Source organism: Prunus mume, linkage group LG4, assembly GCF_029339155.1.
Source record: "Prunus mume cultivar Tortuosa linkage group LG4, ASM2933915v1, whole genome shotgun sequence".
NCBI classification, from domain to species: Eukaryota; Viridiplantae; Streptophyta; class Magnoliopsida; order Rosales; family Rosaceae; genus Prunus; species Prunus mume.
The window spans coordinates 24393655-24415873 of NC_142701.1; the positions used below are offsets into that span (position 1 = coordinate 24393655).

At 34.8% G+C, this 22219-nt stretch overlaps 3 protein-coding genes, 1 long non-coding RNA gene and 1 pseudogene across 6 annotated transcripts; 2 read left to right on the top strand and 3 right to left on the bottom strand.

The window, feature by feature from the left end:
• Positions 1 to 7123: 7123 nt before the first annotated feature.
• LOC148918246 (7-deoxyloganetin glucosyltransferase-like) lies at positions 7124 to 9007 on the bottom strand. The gene is made up of 2 exons (XM_089051110.1): positions 8479 to 9007; positions 7124 to 8355 (listed from the first exon to the last, which is right to left on the bottom strand). Exons 1-2 carry the CDS (start codon positions 9005 to 9007, stop codon positions 7424 to 7426), a joined length of 1461 nt encoding a protein of 486 aa, XP_088907236.1. The 3' UTR covers positions 7124 to 7423.
• Positions 9008 to 9646: 639 nt separating this feature from the next.
• LOC148918247 (7-deoxyloganetin glucosyltransferase-like) lies at positions 9647 to 11453 on the bottom strand. The gene is made up of 2 exons (XM_089051111.1): positions 10674 to 11453; positions 9647 to 10550 (listed from the first exon to the last, which is right to left on the bottom strand). The coding sequence occupies exons 1-2, from the start codon at positions 11200 to 11202 to the stop codon at positions 10447 to 10449; spliced, it is 633 nt and encodes a 210-aa protein (XP_088907237.1). The 5' UTR covers positions 11203 to 11453; the 3' UTR covers positions 9647 to 10446.
• A 572-nt stretch (positions 11454 to 12025) lies between these two features.
• LOC148918248 (uncharacterized) lies at positions 12026 to 12495 on the bottom strand. The gene is made up of 2 exons (XR_016126362.1): positions 12430 to 12495; positions 12026 to 12241 (listed from the first exon to the last, which is right to left on the bottom strand). It is a non-coding gene; the product is annotated as an uncharacterized LOC148918248 (long non-coding RNA).
• Positions 12496 to 14620: 2125 nt separating this feature from the next.
• Positions 14621 to 17742, top strand: LOC148918249 (uncharacterized; annotated as a pseudogene).
• Positions 17743 to 17759: 17 nt separating this feature from the next.
• On the top strand, positions 17760 to 20647 carry LOC148918250 (uncharacterized). Of its 3 annotated transcripts, none has more exons than XM_089049592.1 (6): positions 17760 to 18117; positions 18955 to 19214; positions 19296 to 19526; positions 19625 to 19723; positions 19802 to 19894; positions 20099 to 20647. In XM_089049592.1, exons 1-4 carry the CDS (start codon positions 17889 to 17891, stop codon positions 19712 to 19714), a joined length of 810 nt encoding a protein of 269 aa, XP_088905718.1. In that variant the 5' UTR covers positions 17760 to 17888; the 3' UTR covers positions 19715 to 19723; positions 19802 to 19894; positions 20099 to 20647. The 3 variants fall into 3 exon arrangements, with proteins under 3 accessions (XP_088905718.1, XP_088905719.1, XP_088905717.1); XM_089049593.1 differs by having other exon boundaries at positions 19625 to 19682; XM_089049591.1 differs by having other exon boundaries at positions 19625 to 19894.
• Positions 20648 to 22219: the final 1572 nt, after the last annotated feature.

Genomic DNA, 22219 nt, shown 5'->3' on the forward strand with positions numbered 1-22219 from the left:
CTTAAAAACTCGACGGTACGACTGAATTTTATTCATAAAAATAAAAAAAATATACCTAGTTAGGGGGGACGTAATGAGCCTTACCCTCAAATATGCATATCTATATATAAATAAAAGCTTAACAAAAAAAAAAAAAAAAAAAAAAAGTAAATGCAATGCAACCCAAAACTAAACTATTTAAATCTAAAACTTTACCCAACGAGGCTTAGAAATCTTAAATTCCTCAATTATCTCTTTATTATCAATATTATTAGCAAACTCTCTTTCAATGTGGAGAATCATGCAATCAAGCATGGAATTCATCGGCTATGGTGCTCCGAAGTCAATTCTTAATAATTCTCATACATGAGAAAGCTCGTTCTGTTGTTGCTGTAGAAACAGGAAGAGTTAACACCAATCAATCAACTGTAAAGCAAATGGTAGTTTTTTGTCAAAGTTGTTTCCACCAACTGTTAACATAACTGAGAAAGAGTGGTGAGGTCCTTAAAACAGGGAAGACTATGCATATCATTTTGAAAATACCTCAACTCAATTTCTAAAGCTTTCAAGTCACTTGGACTGAAATCAGCAGGATATAATTTCTCAGCAAGTTTACATAGATGCCCAATATTGAATGATTTGAAGGAATTAAGAGGATCAAATGCTGAGCTAAGAATAAGAAGTTCAACAATTTGCTTTGGAAATCTATCATTTAACTCCCTCAACATGCAATCTATCACATCATTAAATACATCAATGCGATAGTAATGTTCAACTATAATAAAATCTTTTTGTTGACAAAAAAGACGCGTGCCCATCATATAATGAGAACTCATATCAGGAACATCAATACCATGTTGTTCACAAAATGATACCACACTCATGAATACATCATCCCAGTCATGTGCTCTCATATCTTGGAATTGTGATTTTGTGTTTTCAACAAAGTTTAAAGCACTTAACAATATCTTGAGTCTTTGTTTGAAACACTTGACAAAGAAAGTTGGTCAATCCCATAATTTTATCCATCAAAAGCAATGAAAACACAAACTCAAGACATCATAGCAATATAGTTACTCTATGCATCGCCACGAAATTGTTGGTTAGTTCCATAATCACTGATTTCTTAGAGAAGTATTTTAGTCTCTTTAAATAAACTCATCAAACTTGTAATAGAGGCAAAGTGAGATCCCCAACGAGTGGCTCTAACTCGTTTCAAACTACGACCTTGATTAAGTCCTCTACCTGTCTCAAGTTCCCCAGAATCCAACAACTCTTTGAGTTCAGTTTTTCAATTAAATTTAACTCATTACGGCACCTAGCAGAAGCACTAACAAAATTTACAATGTTAGTCAACGTTGAAAAAAATCTCCATACAACTTTCACATCTTTCACATGCTTATATTGCTTTTTATTGTTTGTTAAAGGAGAAAGTAAGTGTGCTGGGCTATTGTTTTTGTTAAAGGGAAAAATTTGAGTGGGTTGGGTTTGAGTAGGCAGAAGAAATTTGATCGTATTGGGTATTTGGGTAATTTTTGGTTTGGCAAAAAATAGAGTAGGCGGCTGCCTACCCTGCTCTTAGGGTAAGACCGCCCCTGGTGGGTTGGGTTTGAGTAGGGAGAAGAAATTTAATTGTATTGTGTACTAGGTAATTTTTGGTTTGACAAAAAATGGAGTAGGCGGCTGCCTACCCTGTCCTTAGGGTAGGACCGCCCTTGGGGCTAGCTAGCTACCTTTCAACGGGAGCATTTTTGTTCACTACTTTAATCCAATGTGTACCTCACTATCTTTTAAAAAATTGACACCTGCCCATGAAAATGCTCCCCTTTTCAAGCGGGCAGATTTACTCTTTCTATGTAAACACTTAAAGCTTCGATTATTGGTCAAACAAAAAAAAAAAGGTTCGATTATTGGTTCTACTTACTACCACTCACTCAATTTGCCAAAAGATTTATTCTTTTTAGTAATATTGGATCTCAAGATCTTCTTTAATTAAGGTTGTTTGTTTTGTCCTCATATTTTAATTTCATGTCTTGTCTTCTAATAATTATTAAGCCTTTGGTCAGATGACTGGTAGATATCATTCATTAATTAATTATTAAGCCTTTGTTTTTATTGTAAATACTTTGAGAAAATATTATCTGTATGCATATAAAAAGAATATATGTGTACCCTTTTACACAACAAGAAAGGGATAATTTCCCAAAAAACAAAGCATGAAATTCAAAACTAAAAGAAATCATCAATCACCATACCTATTAATTAAACAATTCGGACTTCAACCTTCATTGAAACATGTAGAAATAATTGGCAAAAGTGTTTGTCAATAGAAAGTTTCTTTGTCATAGTTCAAAAATGTGAAATTGGGCTCGATGCTTTTTATTTCTTGATTTTGTTCAACTAGGTTAACTAGCTTAGATTATGAATTTAATGAATAAGTTGGCCTTTTTGGAGCATAGCTTTTCTTAATTTTGAATCGAATAATTGGGCCTAACATAATTTTCATATATGAATTTTTTCATATAAAGTGGCATACTAGGTAGGGAGTCGTTCTATATGTGGTGAGGGTGCAATATTATATAGACTATATGTACCTTCATATTAGCTACATGATTTATCTAAATAGTAACTTCACTGAAGTTTAATGAAATGATCATGTTCATATTAGCCACATGATTCATAAATTGTGCCCACCCTCTATTTTTTTTTTTTTAATGACCTTTCCTATTGAAAGGGGCGATAACATATTAAACTCACACACACAATACGGATGCTAGGAGTTGAACCTAGAACCTTGCCTGAGGAAGTAAATACTCCAAACCACTACACTAGTGGGTCCTTTGCGTGCCCACCCTAATATATGTATATATATAGTATCAATTGTTACATCACTAATGTCTACAAAATATGAATAAATTTTTAAAATAATAAATAAATTTTTAAAATAATATAATTCCTTGACCATATTTTGAATTTATATATGCACTCATGGATACGTGCAAAGAAACATCAGTTGATCAAAACATCAAGGAAACAATTTGATCAAGACAAAGAGACAACTTCCATTTCTTGGTGATGTAAGGACTACGGAAGATGCTATACAATAATTCGGTTCATTTACCTTCAAAATTAAAGCGTGCCCTCTTCATTTCTGTCATTTTGGGTTACAGCTGCATCATTGATGGGGATCGGGGTCCGAACACAGGTCACCAACAACACACATGAGCATCGAAATCTAGGGTTAGTACAAACTCACATATATCGTAGTAAATCCATGCACCAAATAAACTATTTCAATAATTATCAACATAAATTCCCCTACCACTATTACATTAGCCTTATCTATAGCCTTTACAAGACTTGGGCACTAAGACTACTTGGTCCAAAAGTAAACTAATTAATTATAAAATCATACATAAATAATAAAAGATATCCTAAAACCACCTAAATAAGAAAATAACAATATCTCATGAAATAGCTAATTAAATGGTAATTATTCATATGCTCTTGCATCATACTCTCTTGGTTAGAAAGAATTCGTCCTCGAATTCAAGCATTTGATTGAGGAAATAGAATCTTTAATTGATTCATATTAATTATGGACCTGTTAGCACCTAATTGAAACCTTCCTTACCAAATAAAAAGATATTTAGAATATTTGACCTTTTTGGAACAATTCCAATTATCAAAGAATTGTCAATCCAAATGTCATTAAATTGACAAGATTAACGGAGTTCTCGGCAATATTTCCTTCAAATGTGTCTTGCTGGTATTGCTTTAAAAGTGCATGCCGACTTCCTCTGGGTCCAGCGCCTTCAAGATTGGGAGCATTTTTGCTCACCACCCTTAACTAAAGGTGTATCCTCACCACCATCTTCAAAGGATGACACGTGTCCTATTATTAATCATAGTTAACTTTTATGTGGAAATCTAAAAAAATAAATAAATATTCTCTCCCATTCCTTCCTCCTTTTCCCTTTCTTTTTCAGCCTCTCAGACCCATTCTCTCTTCCTTATCTCTCCCTCTCTTACACTATTTGCAAAAATATAAATAACTATTTACTCTCTTTCACCTTTTCTGTTTTGTTTTTTTTTCAATTGCAAATTTCTGCAGCAGTGAGAGATTAAAAAAAAACTGATGGTGAGGGAGTTTTGAAGAGCATGAAGATGAAGGAAGCGAGAGAGAAGCTAAAGGAGGCGATTCACGAGGATGAGGTAGTTCTGAGACAATGGAGTGGAAGGGATGGTTTGGGATCAGAGATATAGAATGAGGAAGAGAGAATGGGTCGGGAGGCTAAAGAAAAAGAAGGCTGTGGGCCCTTGTTTATTTATTTTTCAGATTTACAAAAAGTTAACTAAGGTTAATAATAGGACACGTGTCACTCTTTGGAGGTGGTGGTGTACACCTCTAGTTAGGGTGGTGAGCAAAATGCTCCCTTCAAGATTACACTAGATTCAACTTATTGTTTACTCTTACGAAATACTTTTTTTCAGAATTTTTCTCAACCTCAAAACAAATTTGGCAATCGTCTTCTAAACAACGATCAAATATTGAAGGTAAATCTAAATTTAATAACTTTGATGAAGAACAAGATGAACCAAAATTACTAAATCCAATTGTACCTTCAAAGACACAATGAGAATCACCGTGCCCCTCTTCACTTGACTCACATAGTGGAGTGCAACAATGAAAAGGGCTATCTCCCTTGTACTCCTCACTGAGACTCCCATGGATTAGAGTGTCGATGCAAGCTACTCAGTCATGCATCCCTCCTCGGTAGAACTCTTACCTATATGCGTTTGAGTTCGTTGCATATGATGTGTTCCATAAGTTGTTGTTGCATCCTCCTAATTTTCTCCATGTCGTTGTAGTTGTCAACACGACCCTCCATCCAAAAACCTCCCCTAGTAAGCGGATCTTGATGCATTAATACTTGGATATAAGTAGAAAGATAAGGCCGAGTACAACTTGCTTGCTAGCTATTTTAGGTATGCCACTACACACACAAAAAAGTGGCAATAGTTACCATTATTTGGTGACATTTGGTGACTACCAAAAAGGGCTTTTGTTGGTGACTTAAGTGTGCGGTACATTTTAGCTATTTTGTGTGTGGTACATTTTAGCTATTTTGTGTCGTTATCTGACTATTGTATGGGGATTGAAAACATAATAAGTTTCCTCCTTCATACTTGAATTTGAATCTAGTGATATATATATATATACAAGTGATATTAGGGGAGGGAGGAATTGAACCTAGGATTTCAGATGCGAGGATGAATGTTCTTAACCACTTGAGCTACAAGCTCCTTACTTATCCTTAATATAAATTAAGGAGTCATATATAGGTTTGCATTAAATACTAGTAAACCATAATATGCTAACTCTGTGTCATATCATGTGAAAATTGCACCTAGGAGCCAAATCAATAGTAAGGCCCTTCTAACTTTTGACCCAAAAAAAAAAAACAATAATAAAGCGTTCTTAAGGTTTCAGAGCGCCCTCGACTTTCTATGTGCATTCATACTATCTGTTTTTAAATACTTTGAGAAACTATAATAGGAACTCAAATTAAGATTGTAACATATAAAAAGAACGTATGTACATCAATTCTAGTATAATAATACATATTTACTTGCACATATACTCACAAAATATTCTTCAAAATTGTGAATCTTGACTAAAAATATAAAGTCTAGACTAATTTCCCAAAAAACTAAGCATGAAATTCAAAATTAAAAGAGATTCAAAGTTAAACAATCGGACTTCAGCCTTCATTGAAACATGTAGAAAGAATTGGTAAAGCGAAAAAGTGTTTGTCAACAGAAAGCTTCTTTTTAATAGTTCACTTATACTATGATTAATGAATAAGTGGGCCTTTTTGGAGTATACTTCTTCTTAATTTTTAACTGAATAATTGGGTCTGACATAATTTTTATACATAAATTCTTTCTATTGTTTCTTTCTATTGTTTAGATATTTATTTACCATCTGAATTGTCTTTGCAATTAGAGTTGTAAGCCGTCAACACTGAAGCATATAGTATTTCTGGGGAAAAAAAAATAGTAAATTTGGCTTACACCCTTCAAATTCAATTTACCGTACCTAAAACCCTTCACTTTTTGTTCCTATAAATAATACCCAATTTGTATAAGTAAAAACCCATTATTAGGATTCAACTCAGCAAGCTACCTAATTAAGCATAAAATCTGATTTATTGTACTTTTCAGATTCCAAAAATACCCCCAACTAAGCTATTATTGCATTTTGTATATTAATGTAGGAATCAATATGGAAACAGTTTTTAATTGGATTGTATATAATGACAGATGTTGAATTTGGAAAAATCTCCAAATAGTTGTAATAGACGTAGGAATTAATTTTGAAACATTTAAAAAAAAATAACAATAAATTCAAATTTGGGTAGTCGGTTTGTTTAATAAAATGTTTATGTTATTTTCTTTTTATGAATTATACATGACTATAATCCACTTTATAATTGTTTATGAATAAAACTATACATACTAATTATGTTGAAAAAATAATGTATCTATTACTTGTTTGTTTTATGAAAAATACAATTTACCTAGTATGAAAAGTGTACATAATTATCTATTCCAATATACCTACATTATACGACATCCAATACCTACATTAATTTTAATGTACTTACAATTAGGATTTAGGTATTATATGTCATCCAATGTACCTACCATTTGAATAATATACCTACTACGAATAAAGTACATATTATTTATCTAAATAATGTACCTATTTTTTTCTATAAATAATATAGCCTTTTTTCTCTGAAGAAAGTACCTATTATTTGTTTTATTAAAAGTAATTTTTTTAAATGAACCTATTTTCTCTCTCCAAATAACTTACCTATTTTTTTCCTCTAATAATGTACCTATTTTTCATAGGTACATTATTGGATATGTAATTTATATGTAATTTATTGGATACCTATATTTTATATGTATATATTTATATTGTAATTTTCATAGGTACATTATTGGATATGTAATTTACAGATTTTTTTGTTTGCAATTTTAGGGGGCGAGATGTGAGAGGGAATGACAACTATAAGAAATGGGGTGATTGATATGCTATTAATAGGGAGTATATTAATTACAATTATGACAGTTAATGAAATGCTTGAAATAAATTATAAATAAAATATGAAGTTTAGTGGCAACGATGTAAAAACATAAAAATACTACGACCTCTTATATCCTACTGGTCATTTAAATTTGAAATTGGGTTTTACATATAGATTTATAAAGTTATGGGTATACGTCTAGGAAATAGAAAATGTAAGGATCTATATTGGACAAGCCCAAAAAAAAACAATATATAATAGTAACACACAGGTTTTACAGGCCTGAGTACATCTAGTTAATTAATTGAGACAACAGCAATAATTAACATCTTATGGTAAAATCTTTAGCTTTTTCTTAATAGCACTTGATTCACTAAATTGTCCAAGTTTGTGGATGAAGAACCATGTGGCCCAGTAGCTTCTTCTGCAAGTTTCTTCCACTCCATGACCTTATTTTTCATCTTCTTACCCTTCTCACCCTCCATTAACTCTTTGACAAGCTTCTCTACCTCATCCCTCTTCACATCATTACTAATCTCCATGCCAATGCCCCATTCATTGCAAGTATAGCGACAGTCCATTTGCTGGTCTCCGAAGAATGGCCAACAGAGCATAGGAACTCCAGCGGTAAGGCTCTCAACCGTTGAATTCCAACCGCTGTGCGTTAAAAATCCTCCAACTGATGGGTGGTTAAGGACTTGCTCTTGTGGGCACCACCCTGCTATTAGACTTCGTTCCTTAGTTTCAGCCACAAACTCAGGCGGAAAAATAGCGGATTCTCCAATAACAAGATCAGGTCTAATTACCCAAAAGAATGGAAGCTTGCTATTTGCAAGTCCCCACCCAAACTCCACAAGCTGTTCTGATGTCATGACTGCTATACTGCCGAAATTCACATAGACAACTGAGTTTGGTGTGTTCGTGTTTAGCCACTCGAGGCATTCAGTTTCTTCTTTCCATAGACTGTATCCCACCATTTTCAAAGGGTGTTCTGGTATTTCATTGAGATGCAATTGAAGAGGTCCAATGGAGTAAACACGGGGAAGCATAAATGAGAGAGCATCCAAAACATCTGGCTCCAAGGCATGAAAAGTATGAATAATGATTGCTGAAGCTTCATGAGCTCTGTCGGTTTCTTCCATGATGAAGTTAAACAAGATGTCATCCGGATTTGTGGTACGAAAGAAGGTCGGGAGATCCCTTAAACGGATATCTCTCATTCCTGGGATCCAATCTATTACGGTATCCAGATAGCCATTTGTGAAACAGCTCTCATCTGCAATAGTACAAATGAAATTCAATTGAAGAAACACTTCATTTGCATGTTTAGATACAAGAAATTAAGAGTTAACCATAAGCTAAACAACAATTGCATCAATTAAAAGGTTATATATTTCACCTTTGAGTGGTGCAAGTCCTTTTTCGACCAAAGCACGAATTTGTTTAAATCCCATGAAGCTGCAGGCAGCTATAGTGTAGAACAGCACTATAGGGACTCCGATTTCTTCAGCTGCTGTGATTGTGAACGTGGACATGAAACCATCTGAAACTATGCAAGTCACAGGAGGATTGCTGGATGTTGATATGGCATCATTGTTGAGTTTTGCAAGGAGGGCAAGAAAGGGAGCCAAGAAATTTTGTTTTCTGATGGATTCACAAAGCAAGGTGACATCTTGTGTGGCATCTTCATCTGAATCGGGAAGGCTATCCGGGATGGCTTCAAATTGAAAATCAGGCAAGCCATCAAGGGAATTGGGTCCTAGAGATTTAAGAAAGCGCTTGTGATTGAACTCTGTGTTAACAAAGGTTATATGAAAACCTCTGTGGTGGAGGAGCTTTCCAAATTTAAGCATTGCCTTTATATGACTTTGAGCAGGAAATGGAATGCAAACAGCATGTGGCTTAGTAGCTACTTCTGTGGAACCCATCTTAGCTTTTGTGTGTGCATTGCATTGCAGTGCTTGCAAAAACGGATTATTTATACAGCAAAAGTGAGCTACTTTTCAACGTGTCCTGTTTTGGCTCTCTGTTTTTTCCCTCAGTTAAAATAGGAAACTGAGGATAATGTCAAAAAAAGAAGTCGTCAAACAAATTGAGGTAATGAGATGAAGTAGCAAAGTGAAACTGGTATCTTCACTTTACCTGCAACATAAATAACTATATAGTGGTAGAAATTGTTGCTCAAGTATTTCTAGAAGTTAGTCATTGGTTGATATAGATAGTCAAATTTTCGACTAGTATAAGGGAATGTGAAATTACTTGTATGAAAGTTCGTCATTGGTTGATAGATAGTCAAATTTTCAACACACAAATATCTATGCAAAGAAAAGTCAGTTGACAAAATGATTTATGGAATGCAAACATCTCAATTGTCATTGCTATAAAAAAATTTAAAAAAAAAAAAAAATTGTTCCTATGTTCATGTTATCTTGTATCTTTCATGATTAATGTTAGATCTTAAAACCATAACAGATACAACATGCTAAAATATGAATATAGTTTGAATACTTTATGTTCAGTTGTATTTTTCTCCATAAGGAGGTTTATATAGGAGTTTATATAAGTGCTTTATAAGGAAATAGATACCGTAATTAAATAGGATAATATCTCCTAAATATACAATGATTTGTCAATTATGTAAAATAAGAAAGTAAATCCCTAAATTAATCAAGGAAATAAATCTCTTTGTTTAATTAGGAGAGTCACGCCAACACTCCTCCTCAAGTTGGTGCATATACATCACTAAAGCCCAACTTGGTAAGTGAGTTATAAAATACTCTTCCACAAACAGCTTTTGTAAAAACATCTACCAATTGATCTTCTGAGTTTATGAATGGGAGGCGAATGATCTTATTCTCAATTTTTTCTTTGTTGAAATGTCTATCCATCTCAACATGCTCGGTTCGATCATTTTGAACTGGATTATGAGCAATATCGATAGCTGACTTGTTGTCACAATGCAACTCTATTGGCTTTTCTAGTTTGAAGCCCAATTCTGTCAAGAGTCTTCTGATCCACAATAATTCACAAACTTCTTGAGTCATTCCTTTATACTCTGCTTCTATACTAGACCAAGAAACCACATTTTGTTTTTTACTCCGCCAAGTGACTAGGTTACCTCCCACGAATGTAAAGTAAACAAAAGTAGAGTGTCTATATGTAATGGACCCAGTCCAATCAACATTTGTATATCCAACAACTTCAAGATCTCCATTTTTTTAGAACATTAATCCTTTCCCAGGGGCTGACTTTAAGTATCTTAAAATCCGATCAACTACATTCCTATGAGAAACACTGAGTGATTGCATAAACTGACTAACCACACTCATAACATATACAATATATGGTCTTATGTGTGCCAGGTATATCAACTTTCTAAGAAGGTCGGGAGATCCCTTAAACGGATATCTCTCATTCCTGGGATCCAATCTATTACGGTGTCCAGATAGCCATTTGTGAAACAGCTCTCATCTGCAATAGTACAAATGAAATTCAATTGAAGAAACATTTTATTTGCATGTTTAGAAACAAGAAATTAAGAGTTAACCATAAGCTAAACAACAATTGCTTCAATTAAAAGGTTATATATTTCACCTTTGAGTGGTGCAAGTCCTTTTTCGACCAAAGCACGAATTTGTTTAAATCCCATGAAGCTGCAGGCAGCTATAGTGTAGAACAGCACTATAGGGACTCCGATTTTTTCAGCAGCTGTGATTGTGAACGTGGACATGAAACCATCTGAAACTATGCAAGTCACAGGAGGATTGCTGGATGTTGATATGGCATCATTGTTGAGTTTTGCAAGGAGGGCAAGAAAGGGAGCCAATAAATTTTGTTTTCTGACGGATTCACAAAGCAAGGTGACATCTTGTGTGGCATCTTCATCTGAATCCGGAAGGCTATCTGGGATGGCTTCAAATTGAAAATCAGGCAAGCCATCAAGGGAATTGGGTCCTAGAGATTTAAGAAAGCGCTTGTGATTGAACTCTGTGTTAACAAAGGTTATATGAAAACCTCTGTGGTGGAGGAGCTTTGCAAATTTAAGCATTGCCTTTATATGACTTTGAGCAGGAACTGGAATGCAAAGAGCATGTGGCTTAGTAGCTACTTCTTTGGAATCCATCTTAGCTTTTGTGTGTGCATTGCAGTGCTTGCAAATGCAGATTATTTATAAAGCAAAACTGAGCTGCTTTTCAATTTGTCCTGTTTTGGCTCTCTATGCAGGTAAAGATATCTAGAGAGAGAAGAAAGTTGTCAGACAAATTGAGATGGAAGTAGCAAAATGGATCTTCACTTTACCTGCAACATAAATAACTAATCTACAAGTTAGTCATTGGTTGACAGTCAAATTTTCGACACACAAGTAACTGTGCAAAGAAAAGTCAGTTGATCAATCAAGACAAAAAGACAAAGACTTAGATGAAGTAGCAAAGTGAAATCTTTTTTCTTGATTCGAAGTCCTCGGTGGTGTTTGTCTTATTCTTGTGTTTCAATTATTTTCATGTTTCTAAAATTCAAATTCTCTCCCGTGATAAAAAATGGATTGCGCATACAAGCAAAACAATATTATAAGCAACAGTTCTCCTAGCCACGACATGGTAAATTGTGGCTATCAATTTTTATACACATGTGGCCTCAAATACATAAGCCACGGTGCAATTAAAACAAAGGAAGATAATTGATTAGAACGTCTCTAAAAAAACAGTGGCTCACAAAACAAAAAAAGGTAATAGCTATCTTCATCATTTGGTAATGATCAAAGGGATTTTAAAAATTTAGATTTATTGTAATTCTTGGAAGATTTACCTTCGATGACATTGGCTTTAGACGAAACTAGCAAAAGGTGCCACGATGCTGCGGGTTTTAAAATTGCGTGAAATGTGTATAAAGCGATGAAAATAGGCAGGGAACATCTCAACTACCCAATTGCCAAAACACTCAAAGAATTTACCAACATGTTCAAATATTGTAATCATCTAAACCTATCATTACAACAACAAATTAACACCAACCAATTGTCAATTGATGCCATTAGCTAATTCCTATGCTCTATTTACAAAACTTAAAACAATTAATTGAAATTTCAGCCTAGAAACTCACCCCTTGCTTAATGAACTGAAAACACCAACCAAACTGCTCTATCCAAAGCAAAGAAAGACCACCTGCAAAATATCAAAAGAAAACATGATTTTTTTAAAAAGAAGAAAAAGAAAAAACAGAAAAATCGGGGAAGAAATTAGCTTGAGTATTTTATGCATGCACAATCTTTTCATTAAACCAAAAAATTAGCTTGAGCAAAATCTGTATGGAAAGAAACCACAGGGAAAATGTATGTAATTGAGTTCCTTACCTCTCCAACATTAAATATAAATCTTTGCTTGTCAAAGAATAGCAACACTGAAGGAGATGTATCTTGTATCCATTCCAGTCCTAGCAGCTGCAAAGAGTAGAAGCATGGCCAAATTATTAGCCCATGAAAAGGAAAAAAAACAATATAACCAAACTCTGCATTCTGAAATTAGGATATACAAACTTTTTTAGCCCATGTTGTTTCTCTGATGTTGAATAAAGCTAATGTCCATGTCCCCAAAACCTCATCCCCTATGATGTGTCATACATGTCTAGAAGGGATATTTAGCAAACCACCTTTTCCACAACATCTCAATAAGTCTGTAACTCCCTTTGAAACTATTCATACTGATTTGTGGGGTCCTGCACCCTGTATATCAGTTGATGGTTATAGATACTACACCATCTTTGTAGATAAATGTACCAGATATTGCTGGATCTTTTCATTAATAAACAAGTCTGATTTGTTCTCTACCTTTGTTGCCTTTTATTCCTTTGTTGTTACTCAATTTGAAAATTTTCTTCTTGAAAAGGGCATTTCACATCACCTCTCTTGTCCATATACTCCTGAACAAAATGGGGTTGCTGAGAGGAAACATAGGCATATCATTGAAACCACTATCACCTTGTTACAAACAGCCAAATTGCCATCTCAGTTCTGGTTCTATGCTTGTCAAACAGTCACATATCTAATCAATCGTATGCCTACTGCTGTTCTTCATAACAAATCTCCTTTTGAGATGTTATTTGGGACATATCCAACCCTTACTCACCTTAGAATTTTTGGATGTGCCTGTTTTCCTCTACTCAAACCATATAATAGCACTAAATTGCAGGCCAAAACTATAAAGTGGGTGTTTATTAGGTATGCCATCAAATATAAAGGCTATTTGTGCTATCATGTGCTACAAAGAGAGTGTTTGTCTCTCGGCACCACAATATCTCTGTCTTCTTAATCCTAATGTAGGTATCATATTTGTAATTTTAACTTGTGTTTTTTATCTCTTTGCTTCAGTTTTGGTAAGTTGAGTATTTTGGTGAATTGTTTCATGTTTAAGATTTAGGATTCATAGAATCATCCTGTGATTGTTGATTGGTTTATTTGTGAAATTTGATGTTAAAGAAATCTCTTCAGGCATAATTTGATTTATTGGATTTTTATGCACTGTTGTAATTTGAGTTATTTTCTTTGCTTTTCAAAAATAGGAATATGAATCGGTGTTTACTTTTCAAAAATCTCGTTCTTAGAATTCTAATTGGAGTTGTGCTTGGTAAGGGGGAGATTGGGATGTAATAGGAAGTTGTATTGTTACTTTTCCGTTTATTTATTTTTATTAACTTTACTAATTTTTGTCTGCTTACTGAGGCAATTATAGAAGAATATAAGACATGGGATCAATATAATTTCTATCGTTGGCTACCTAAAAGATCAATTATGAGCCAAGCCTTTTTGGATATCATAAAAAACATGACAACTCATCATGCTAGCTGTTTAAAAGATTTGTTCCTACATAATAAATTTGGAACATGTTTATTATCTAATTAGTAGTGTTTGCTTTTTCTTTTGGTAGGTCTGTTGCTTTTTTGCTGGGAGCAGGTTTATTAGAAATAATTTGCAGAGAGGTGAATTCCCCTGCCATTTCTCATAGTCATTAACTTTTCTTATTTAAGTTTATGTCTATATTTTCTTATATATAGTGGTTATAAATACAAGTTTTAGATGGATAGGCAGTGGATTGCCAATTGTCATGACCGAGGAAATGATCCAATTATAAGAAAGGGATTGAATCCTTCATTGATGTTGCAAGACACCATGTGAATGCCAATGGTGAGATATTATGTCCAAGTCATTTTGGCACCCTATTGATATGGTTCACTTCCATTTGTTGCGGTATGGGATGGATGTTACTTATGATAGATGGATATATCATGGAGAAGAAGTTGGTTTTCTACCACTTGGTTTGACCTCTCCAGCTCCGAGTTCTCCAACTATTGAGCCTAACCTTCAAGGCAATGATGAAATATTTAATATAATGAATGACATATTTTATAGGGAAGATATTGTTCAGGAAATAAGAGAGGATGGAGATACTGCAATAGATGGAGGAGATACTGTAGATGACAATAACAATAGTAATATTAATGGTATGAGTATGGATAAGGATAACTATGAGAGGTTATTGAGTGAAGCTCAACGTACGTGAACTATACCCGGGTTGCACTGAATATACAGTTTTGAAGGCCGTTGTGGAATTGATTCAGTACAAAGTTGATGGAGGTTGGACCAACAAATCAGTTGATAAGTTATTAGGATTCATGAGGAAGACATATCCCAAACCCAATAATATTCCAGAAACATATTATGCATGCAAGAAGATGTTGAAAGGTTTGGGCTTAGGTTATGAAAACATACATGCTTGTAAGTATGATTGCGTATTGTTCTATAAGGAGCATGCATGGAAGGATAAATGCCCAGAGTGCAATGAGCCAAGGTATAAGGATAATACTTCTGAAAAAGGAAAGAAGATTCCTAAAAAAGTATTGCGTTACTTTCCATTGAAGCCTAGGTTACAGAGATTGTTTATGTCAAGAAACACAGTGATTGATATGAGGTGGCACAAACATAAGAGGGTTGATGATAGTGAACAAATGGTGCATCCAGCAGACTCTATTGCATGGAAAGATTTTGATAAAATGTACCCAGACTTTGCTAACGACCCACGAAATGTCAGATTAGGCCTTGCAACGGATGGATTTAATCCTTTTGGAAATATGAGCACGACTTATAGTATGTGGCCTGTCATAGCTGTACCTTATAATTTGCCACCATGGAAGTGCATGAAGCAGACATTCTCAATGATGACTTTGTTAATTCCTGGTCCACAAGCTCCAGGCTTGATGTTTATTTGCTTCTAATGATTGATGAGCTTAAGGAATTATGGGAACATGGTGTTCAGACTTATGATTATATGACTAAGTCTATGTTTAATCTACGAGCAGCTGTGATTTGGACAATTAACGACTTTCCAGCTTATGGAAACTTATCCGGTTGGAGCATCAAGGGTTTTTTAGCATGTCCGGTATGTAATATGGATACTACATACTGTAGGTTACGGAGTAAGATTGGTTATATTGGGCATCGTCGCTACTTACCCATGCAACATTCATGGCGCAAAAACAAAGCTGATTTTGATGGCCATCAAGAGATGAGACCTCCTCCAAGAGAATTTTCTGGGGAAGATATTCTGGAGCAATTTGATTTCATTAGGCCCTGCAAACCTGGTAAGCATCCTGATAATAAGGAGAGAAAAAGGAAGCGGAATGATTAGGAATTAAATTGGACCAAAAAAAGTATTTTTTTTCAATTAGATTATTGGCCCCATTTAAAAATTAGACATAACTTGGACGTTATGCATATAGAGAAGAACATTTGTGATAGCATCATTGGGACATTATTCAGTATAGATAAGAAATCGAAAGACACATACAAGGCAAGGTTGGATTTGAAAGACATGAAAATTAGAAAAGAGCTGTGGTTGAAGGAGAATGGGAGCAAGTTTGATAAGCCTCCCTCGGAATATGCACTAAAACCACATGATCGTAGAGCTTTCTGCCAATTCTTAAAATCAGTTAAATTTCCTAATGGTTATGCAGCCAATATATCAAGAAATGTGAATTTAGATGATGGAAAGCTATCGGGGTTGAAGAGCCATGACTGCCATGTGTTTTTGCAACATCTTCTATCGGTGGGAGTTAGAAAATACTTTAAGAAATCTATATCTGCCCCACTTATAGAATTATCATATTTCTTCCAACAAATATGTGCAAAAACGTTGAATGTAGCCGAACTAGAGAAGCTGGAAAAAAAATATTGTGCTCACACTATGCAAGCTAGAGAGAATTTTTCCACCCGCATTCTTTGATATCATGGTTCACTTAGCTGTCCACCTACCTCGAGAAGCCAAACTTGCCGGACCCGTAGCATACCGATGGATGTATCCTATAGAGAGGTAATGTATTTAAATTTTTATGATTCATGCTTTTTAATATTATTAGCAAGTGACTGATCTTTAAATAATTCCTAGGCTATTGGGAACATACAAGAAATATGTACGCAATAAAGCTCGACCTGAGGGTTCTATTAATGAGGCATACATTGCAAAAGAATCTTCAACATTTTGTTCAATGTATCTCAGTGGTGTTGAAACTGCCCTTAATCGACCAGAAAGACACAAGATGGGGGTGAACCTAAGGCTAAGCTTTCAATTTTTGCTCAAAAATTACGTCCAATAGGTGGTCATGTATTGATTGAATGGTTAGAGGAAGAGATGAGAGCAGCTTTTTGGTATATCTTGGACAATTGCGATGAGATTGATTCCTTCAAATAGTATGTAATCTCAAATCTCATTCCTTTACATATATAGAACTTGAAAAAACTCTGACTTTTAATTTTATGTTCTTGTAGTGAGCACCAGCAAATGTTACTGAGAGAGAGTTCTCAAAACTTAGAACAAAGACAGAAGCAATTGTTTCCTAATTGGTTCAAGAGTCGTGTTAGATTATTGTATGATCGAGGATCTTCAATGGTGAATATTGAGCTGCTTGCATTAGCAGAAGGTCCAATTCTTCGAACTATCCAATATACAGGGTGTATATTGAATGGGGTTAAGTGGTTGGTTAAACACATTGACAGGAATAGAACGACACAAAACAGTGGGGTTATGATACCGGGGTCACATGATGGTGAAGATTGTTGCTTTTATGGAAGCTTGACCAGCGTTGTTAAAGTGCAATTCATGAGAGGTTATAAAGTGTTTCTTTTCAAGTGTCTCTAGTATAATACAAATATAAAAGGGAAGAAAGTTGTGGAGGATTATCATCTCAAGTGAGTGAATATAAACACTCATTGGTATGATATAATGATCCTTATGTGCTAGCAACACAAGCGAATCAGGTATTTTATCTCGATGACCCAAAATTGGGGCATCCTTGGAAAGTGGTTCGGAGGATTCAACCTAGACATGTGTGGAATGTTTTAGAGAAAGATGAAAACGTTCACGAAGATGACAATGTTGACGACAATGAGGATGACGATGACAATGGATTTTTTTGGATGGTTGAAGATGACAATGAAATTGGTATATCATTATGTAGAGATGATACTGAACCTGAATCAATCGATGCAGCAAATGTTAATATCGAACAAACAAAAGCCGATGAGGAAATCATAATTGATGAGGATAATTTGGAGGATGAATTATCATCAGGAGTAGATGAAGATAATTTACATAGCGATTCAGATAGTGATTTATAATGAGAGATTTGGTCAGTTTTGGATATAGCTAGTTTCATTATTTTAATGTACTGGTATATAATATTTTTTAAACAGTGTTTTGCACTAATGTAGATGAATTATCCTTAAGTTACATTGACTGTTTTTGTGTTTTCATTAAAATGTAGATGAATCCTCAACAACAGCGTGGGAAGCAATCAAAGAAAAGGAAGCAATGTGCACCTACTCATCCAACATTTGCTCATCCATCAGCTTCTCATCCAGCACCTTCTCATCCAGAACCTACTCATCCAGCACCTTCTCATCCAGCTCCTAGTCATCCAGCACCTTCTCATCCAACACCTACTCATCCAGCTAATGAGACAACTCTTCAAGAGGTTACACCTCAGGACACAGGTACCATTTTTAAGGTTTTTATAGTTTTAGATTTGTGAATAAATGGTGATGCAGTAAACTATTCAGGAGTAAACAGAATATTAGTAAACAGAGCAACACCACTCTAATATGTATTTATCTGAAATCCATACTCTGTTTATTGCATAATAAAAATGTGGTTATATTTCTATAACCACATAAAAAGAACCACTCTAATATGTTATTACTATAGATTCGGAATCCATTCACAATGCATAGGCCCCATTGTGATCCACTATACACTTCATGGGTCTCAAATTTGTGTGATGATCATGTTTGAATATTATTATTACTTTTTGGGTCGAGTTGAAATTTGAAGTCAGCCTCCATAAAGCTGCTGCTATAGAATATATCTATCTGATTCACATGAATGCTTCAAACTTAATGATTATTTTTTAATTAATTTGGTGTATAAATTAAGAAAGGGCATTTTGTCTGTGGTGTGGTCATCTTCAAAGGAAACCATGCTTTCATTTGCTAAACCAAAATATTTAACTAGTGCTTGCGTTGCGTGCTTATAGACTACATTCAACTTCTATATTTTTTCAAATACAAAGATGCTTTTATCTGTACAAGGTATCAAATGGGCTGAACTTGAAAGCAATTGACAGAATATTAGTAGTTGTTGCTATGTTTTTCTTTATATGTTAATGCTATGTTAATGATATAGTTAAAGATTTCTTGCCAAAAGTACTAAAGTTTACAATGATAGTAATTATATAAAATGCATCAATGTCAACTTATGTAACTGCGCACCAATAGGCTGGATGGTTTGTTTTATTTTATACTGATGTTCTGTTTTTGATTTTGGGTTTGAAGAGGCTACTTCTATGTCTTCTGGCACGAAGCGACGAGGAAGATCTTATGGGAAACGCCTCCATGAGCTCATAGAAGCCAATGATGGGAAACCACTAACTGTTGCCTTTGACCCGAAGTTGAAGGTCCCTATCAACAAGATAGTTCATACATTGCTTACGAATGAGATTGGAACTAGCATTAGAACTCATGCACCCGTATGCCATAAGCTGTGGGAAAAAGTCCCAAATGACGATAAGAAGAAACAAATTGTCAATTTACTGGTTAGTTTAATATTGGTATAAATTTGATTTTTGTTATCCCATTGTCGCACTATCCTAATATTTTGTATGTGTGTATGTTAGGCATTATTTGATGTGGACCTGACCCAATCGATGGTTAGTGAATTTGTGGAAGCTAAGATGGCTAGAGCATATATTGTTTTTAAGAATAGGCCACATGAGCACTACAAGAAGGTTGCCACTACTCTAGCACGGGGAAGGGCCACCTTGCCTCCAGATAGTCTATGGAATAAGCGACCTGTGGAGCATTGGCATTGGCTTTGTGATAAAATGTACACTGACCCCACTTTTGTGGTATGTATTCCATAATTGTTTTACTATTTTATTTTTTATTTTTTGAGTAATAGTGTATTTGTTATTGTAATAGTTAATTCATGTATTTTTTATTACAGGAGAAGTCGAAGAAAAATTCTGATAACCGTAAAAAGAACAAAACAAACCACAGGGGAGGTGCATGCTCATTTGTCCAACATGCTCAATAAGCTGTTAAAGTAATATAAAATTACATAGCTACTTTAAATATTTTCCAATTGATTTTAATCAATTTTTTATTTATTTCTGATTTATAGGAGGGGAAGCCTTTATCATTTATTGATAATTGGGAAAGGCTACATAAAGACAAAGAGCATAATTGGATTAGTGAGGATGCCCAAGAAAAGCATGTAAGTCAATAATGATTTATATTAGTAAATATTATTGCACCCAAATTGATAGAAGTTGTGGATCCTCTTACATATTTAGAAAATACTATGTACTATGTAATATTGCTTTTTAGATGGGCGTTGGTTGATTAGTTCTTCTTACACATAGTTACTAATGGCATCTCATATGTCATATGCAAGTTTAATTTGTTGGTTTGTCTATAGGAAAAAATGAAACAAATGCGAGATGAACTAAGGTCCAAGATGATTGAGGAGGCTGATGAGGATATTGAGGCTGATTCAATAGAAGTTCCAATTGAGGCTGAGTTCAAGATTATGGGTGATGTACTTGGAGTGAAAGGTAGGACAGTTCGTGGTCTTGGTGCTTTTCCTCGAATGGAAGCCAATATCTCAACCACTGGTTTTTGTAGCACTTCTAATTCTGAGCTTAGCAAGTTACAAGATACAGTACAAATGCTTGCCACAAATATGCAAAGTGTACAGGAAGATTATTCAAATTTAAGGGCTAATTTGGTGGCAGCTTTGGAGGCATCCAACAATGGTGGGCTGGATAATGCACAGTTGATGTCAATGTTGCGTGCAGCTTTGATGCCGTCGGCAACAACCTAGGATGAGATTTACATGTTTATATTATGTTATTTTGGATATTAAGCGTGTTTAGAACCTTGGATATACAATTAACTTGGATATGCTATTTTGGATATTATTCATCTATGATATAAAGCTTCTGTATTCTTGATGCAGAGTATTATATGTATTAGGATCACTGTCATGAAATCATTCACACATATTATCAATTGTGATGAGTTTTTTAGGCATAACAAATTATACAATATGAGGATTTGTGACAAAACACGAGAAGTCACATATTGTAAACAGTGACAATTTATAAAACATCACAAATTGAACGTTGTGACAACTTGTCTGTCGTCATATTAGATACCATGTGACCACTTGCCAGTCATCAATAAATGAATTAGGTGACCTATTGTTACATGTCACAAAAGAAACAATGTGACAAAACACGAGAAGTCACATATTGTAAACAGTGACAAATTCATACATCATCACGGTGTACTATATGTGACACTGAGTTATAGTCGTCACATTTGACATTGGGTGAAGGGCCTAATGTGACGACCCTTGTGACGCTAGAATATGGTCACTTTAACGTAACCGCGAGGAAATTTTGCCTAATGTGAGGAAGTTTTTTTGTCACATTAGCCAATTTTTCTTGTAGTGTGTGGTTCTGCTCCTCTATGTGGATGACATCATTATAACTGGCAGTGCTTCTGGTGCAATTACACAAGTTATTAGTGCTCTTACTACTGAGTTTGATGTCAAGGATTTAGGGTTGCTCCACTATTTCTTAGGGATTCAAATCACTAAAAATGCCACTAGTTTGTTTCTGTCACAAACCAAATATATGGCGGATCTATTGGTGAAATCTGAAATGTTTGATGCTAAACCATGTGATACCCCATGTCTTCCTTACAACCGGTTACTCAAAGAGGATGGGAATCCTTATTCCAATCCTAAGTTGTATAGAAGTATTATAGGGGTTCTACAATACTTAATCTTCACAAGGCCAGATATTGCCTTTTCTGTGCACCAAGTCTGTCAGTTTATGCAGAATCCAATGGTATCCCATTTTACTGCAGTTAAACGTATATTACGATATCTAAAGGGCACAATGTAGTTTGGTATCTCATATACTATAGGAGATTTGTAGTTAAAGGCCTTTAGTAATGCTGATTGGGCAGGGGACCCTAATGACAGAAGATCTACTACTGGTTTGGTGGTATTTTTGGGTAACAATCCAATTCCGTGGTCCTCTAAGAAGCAACAAATTGTTTCCAGATCATCAACCAAAGCTGAAAATCGAGCTTTATCATTTACCTCAGCTGAATTGGATTGGATCAAACAGTTATTAGCATTTCTGCACATTCCACTACCTAGTGTGCTTGTCCTCTTTTGTGACAATCTCTTAGCCACTGCCTTATCTTTTAATCCTGTTCAGCATCAAAAGACCAAACACATAGAAATCGACGTGCATTTTGTTCGCAAAAGAGTATCACAGAAATAACTCTCTATGCAGTTTGTGTCTTCCCAAGAGCAGTTTGCTAATATTCTTACAAAGGGGTTGAGTGGTCCTCCTTTTCAGAACTCATTGCTACAATCTCATGCTTGGTTCCTCACAGCATGCTCTTGAGGGGGGATGTTAGAGTATAGTGCTTTAGATTGTGACACTTGTCATAATCTTACTGTAGTAGTTAGTTTGTTTGTTATCTGTAGCTATATAGAAGACTTTCTCATGTAATTACT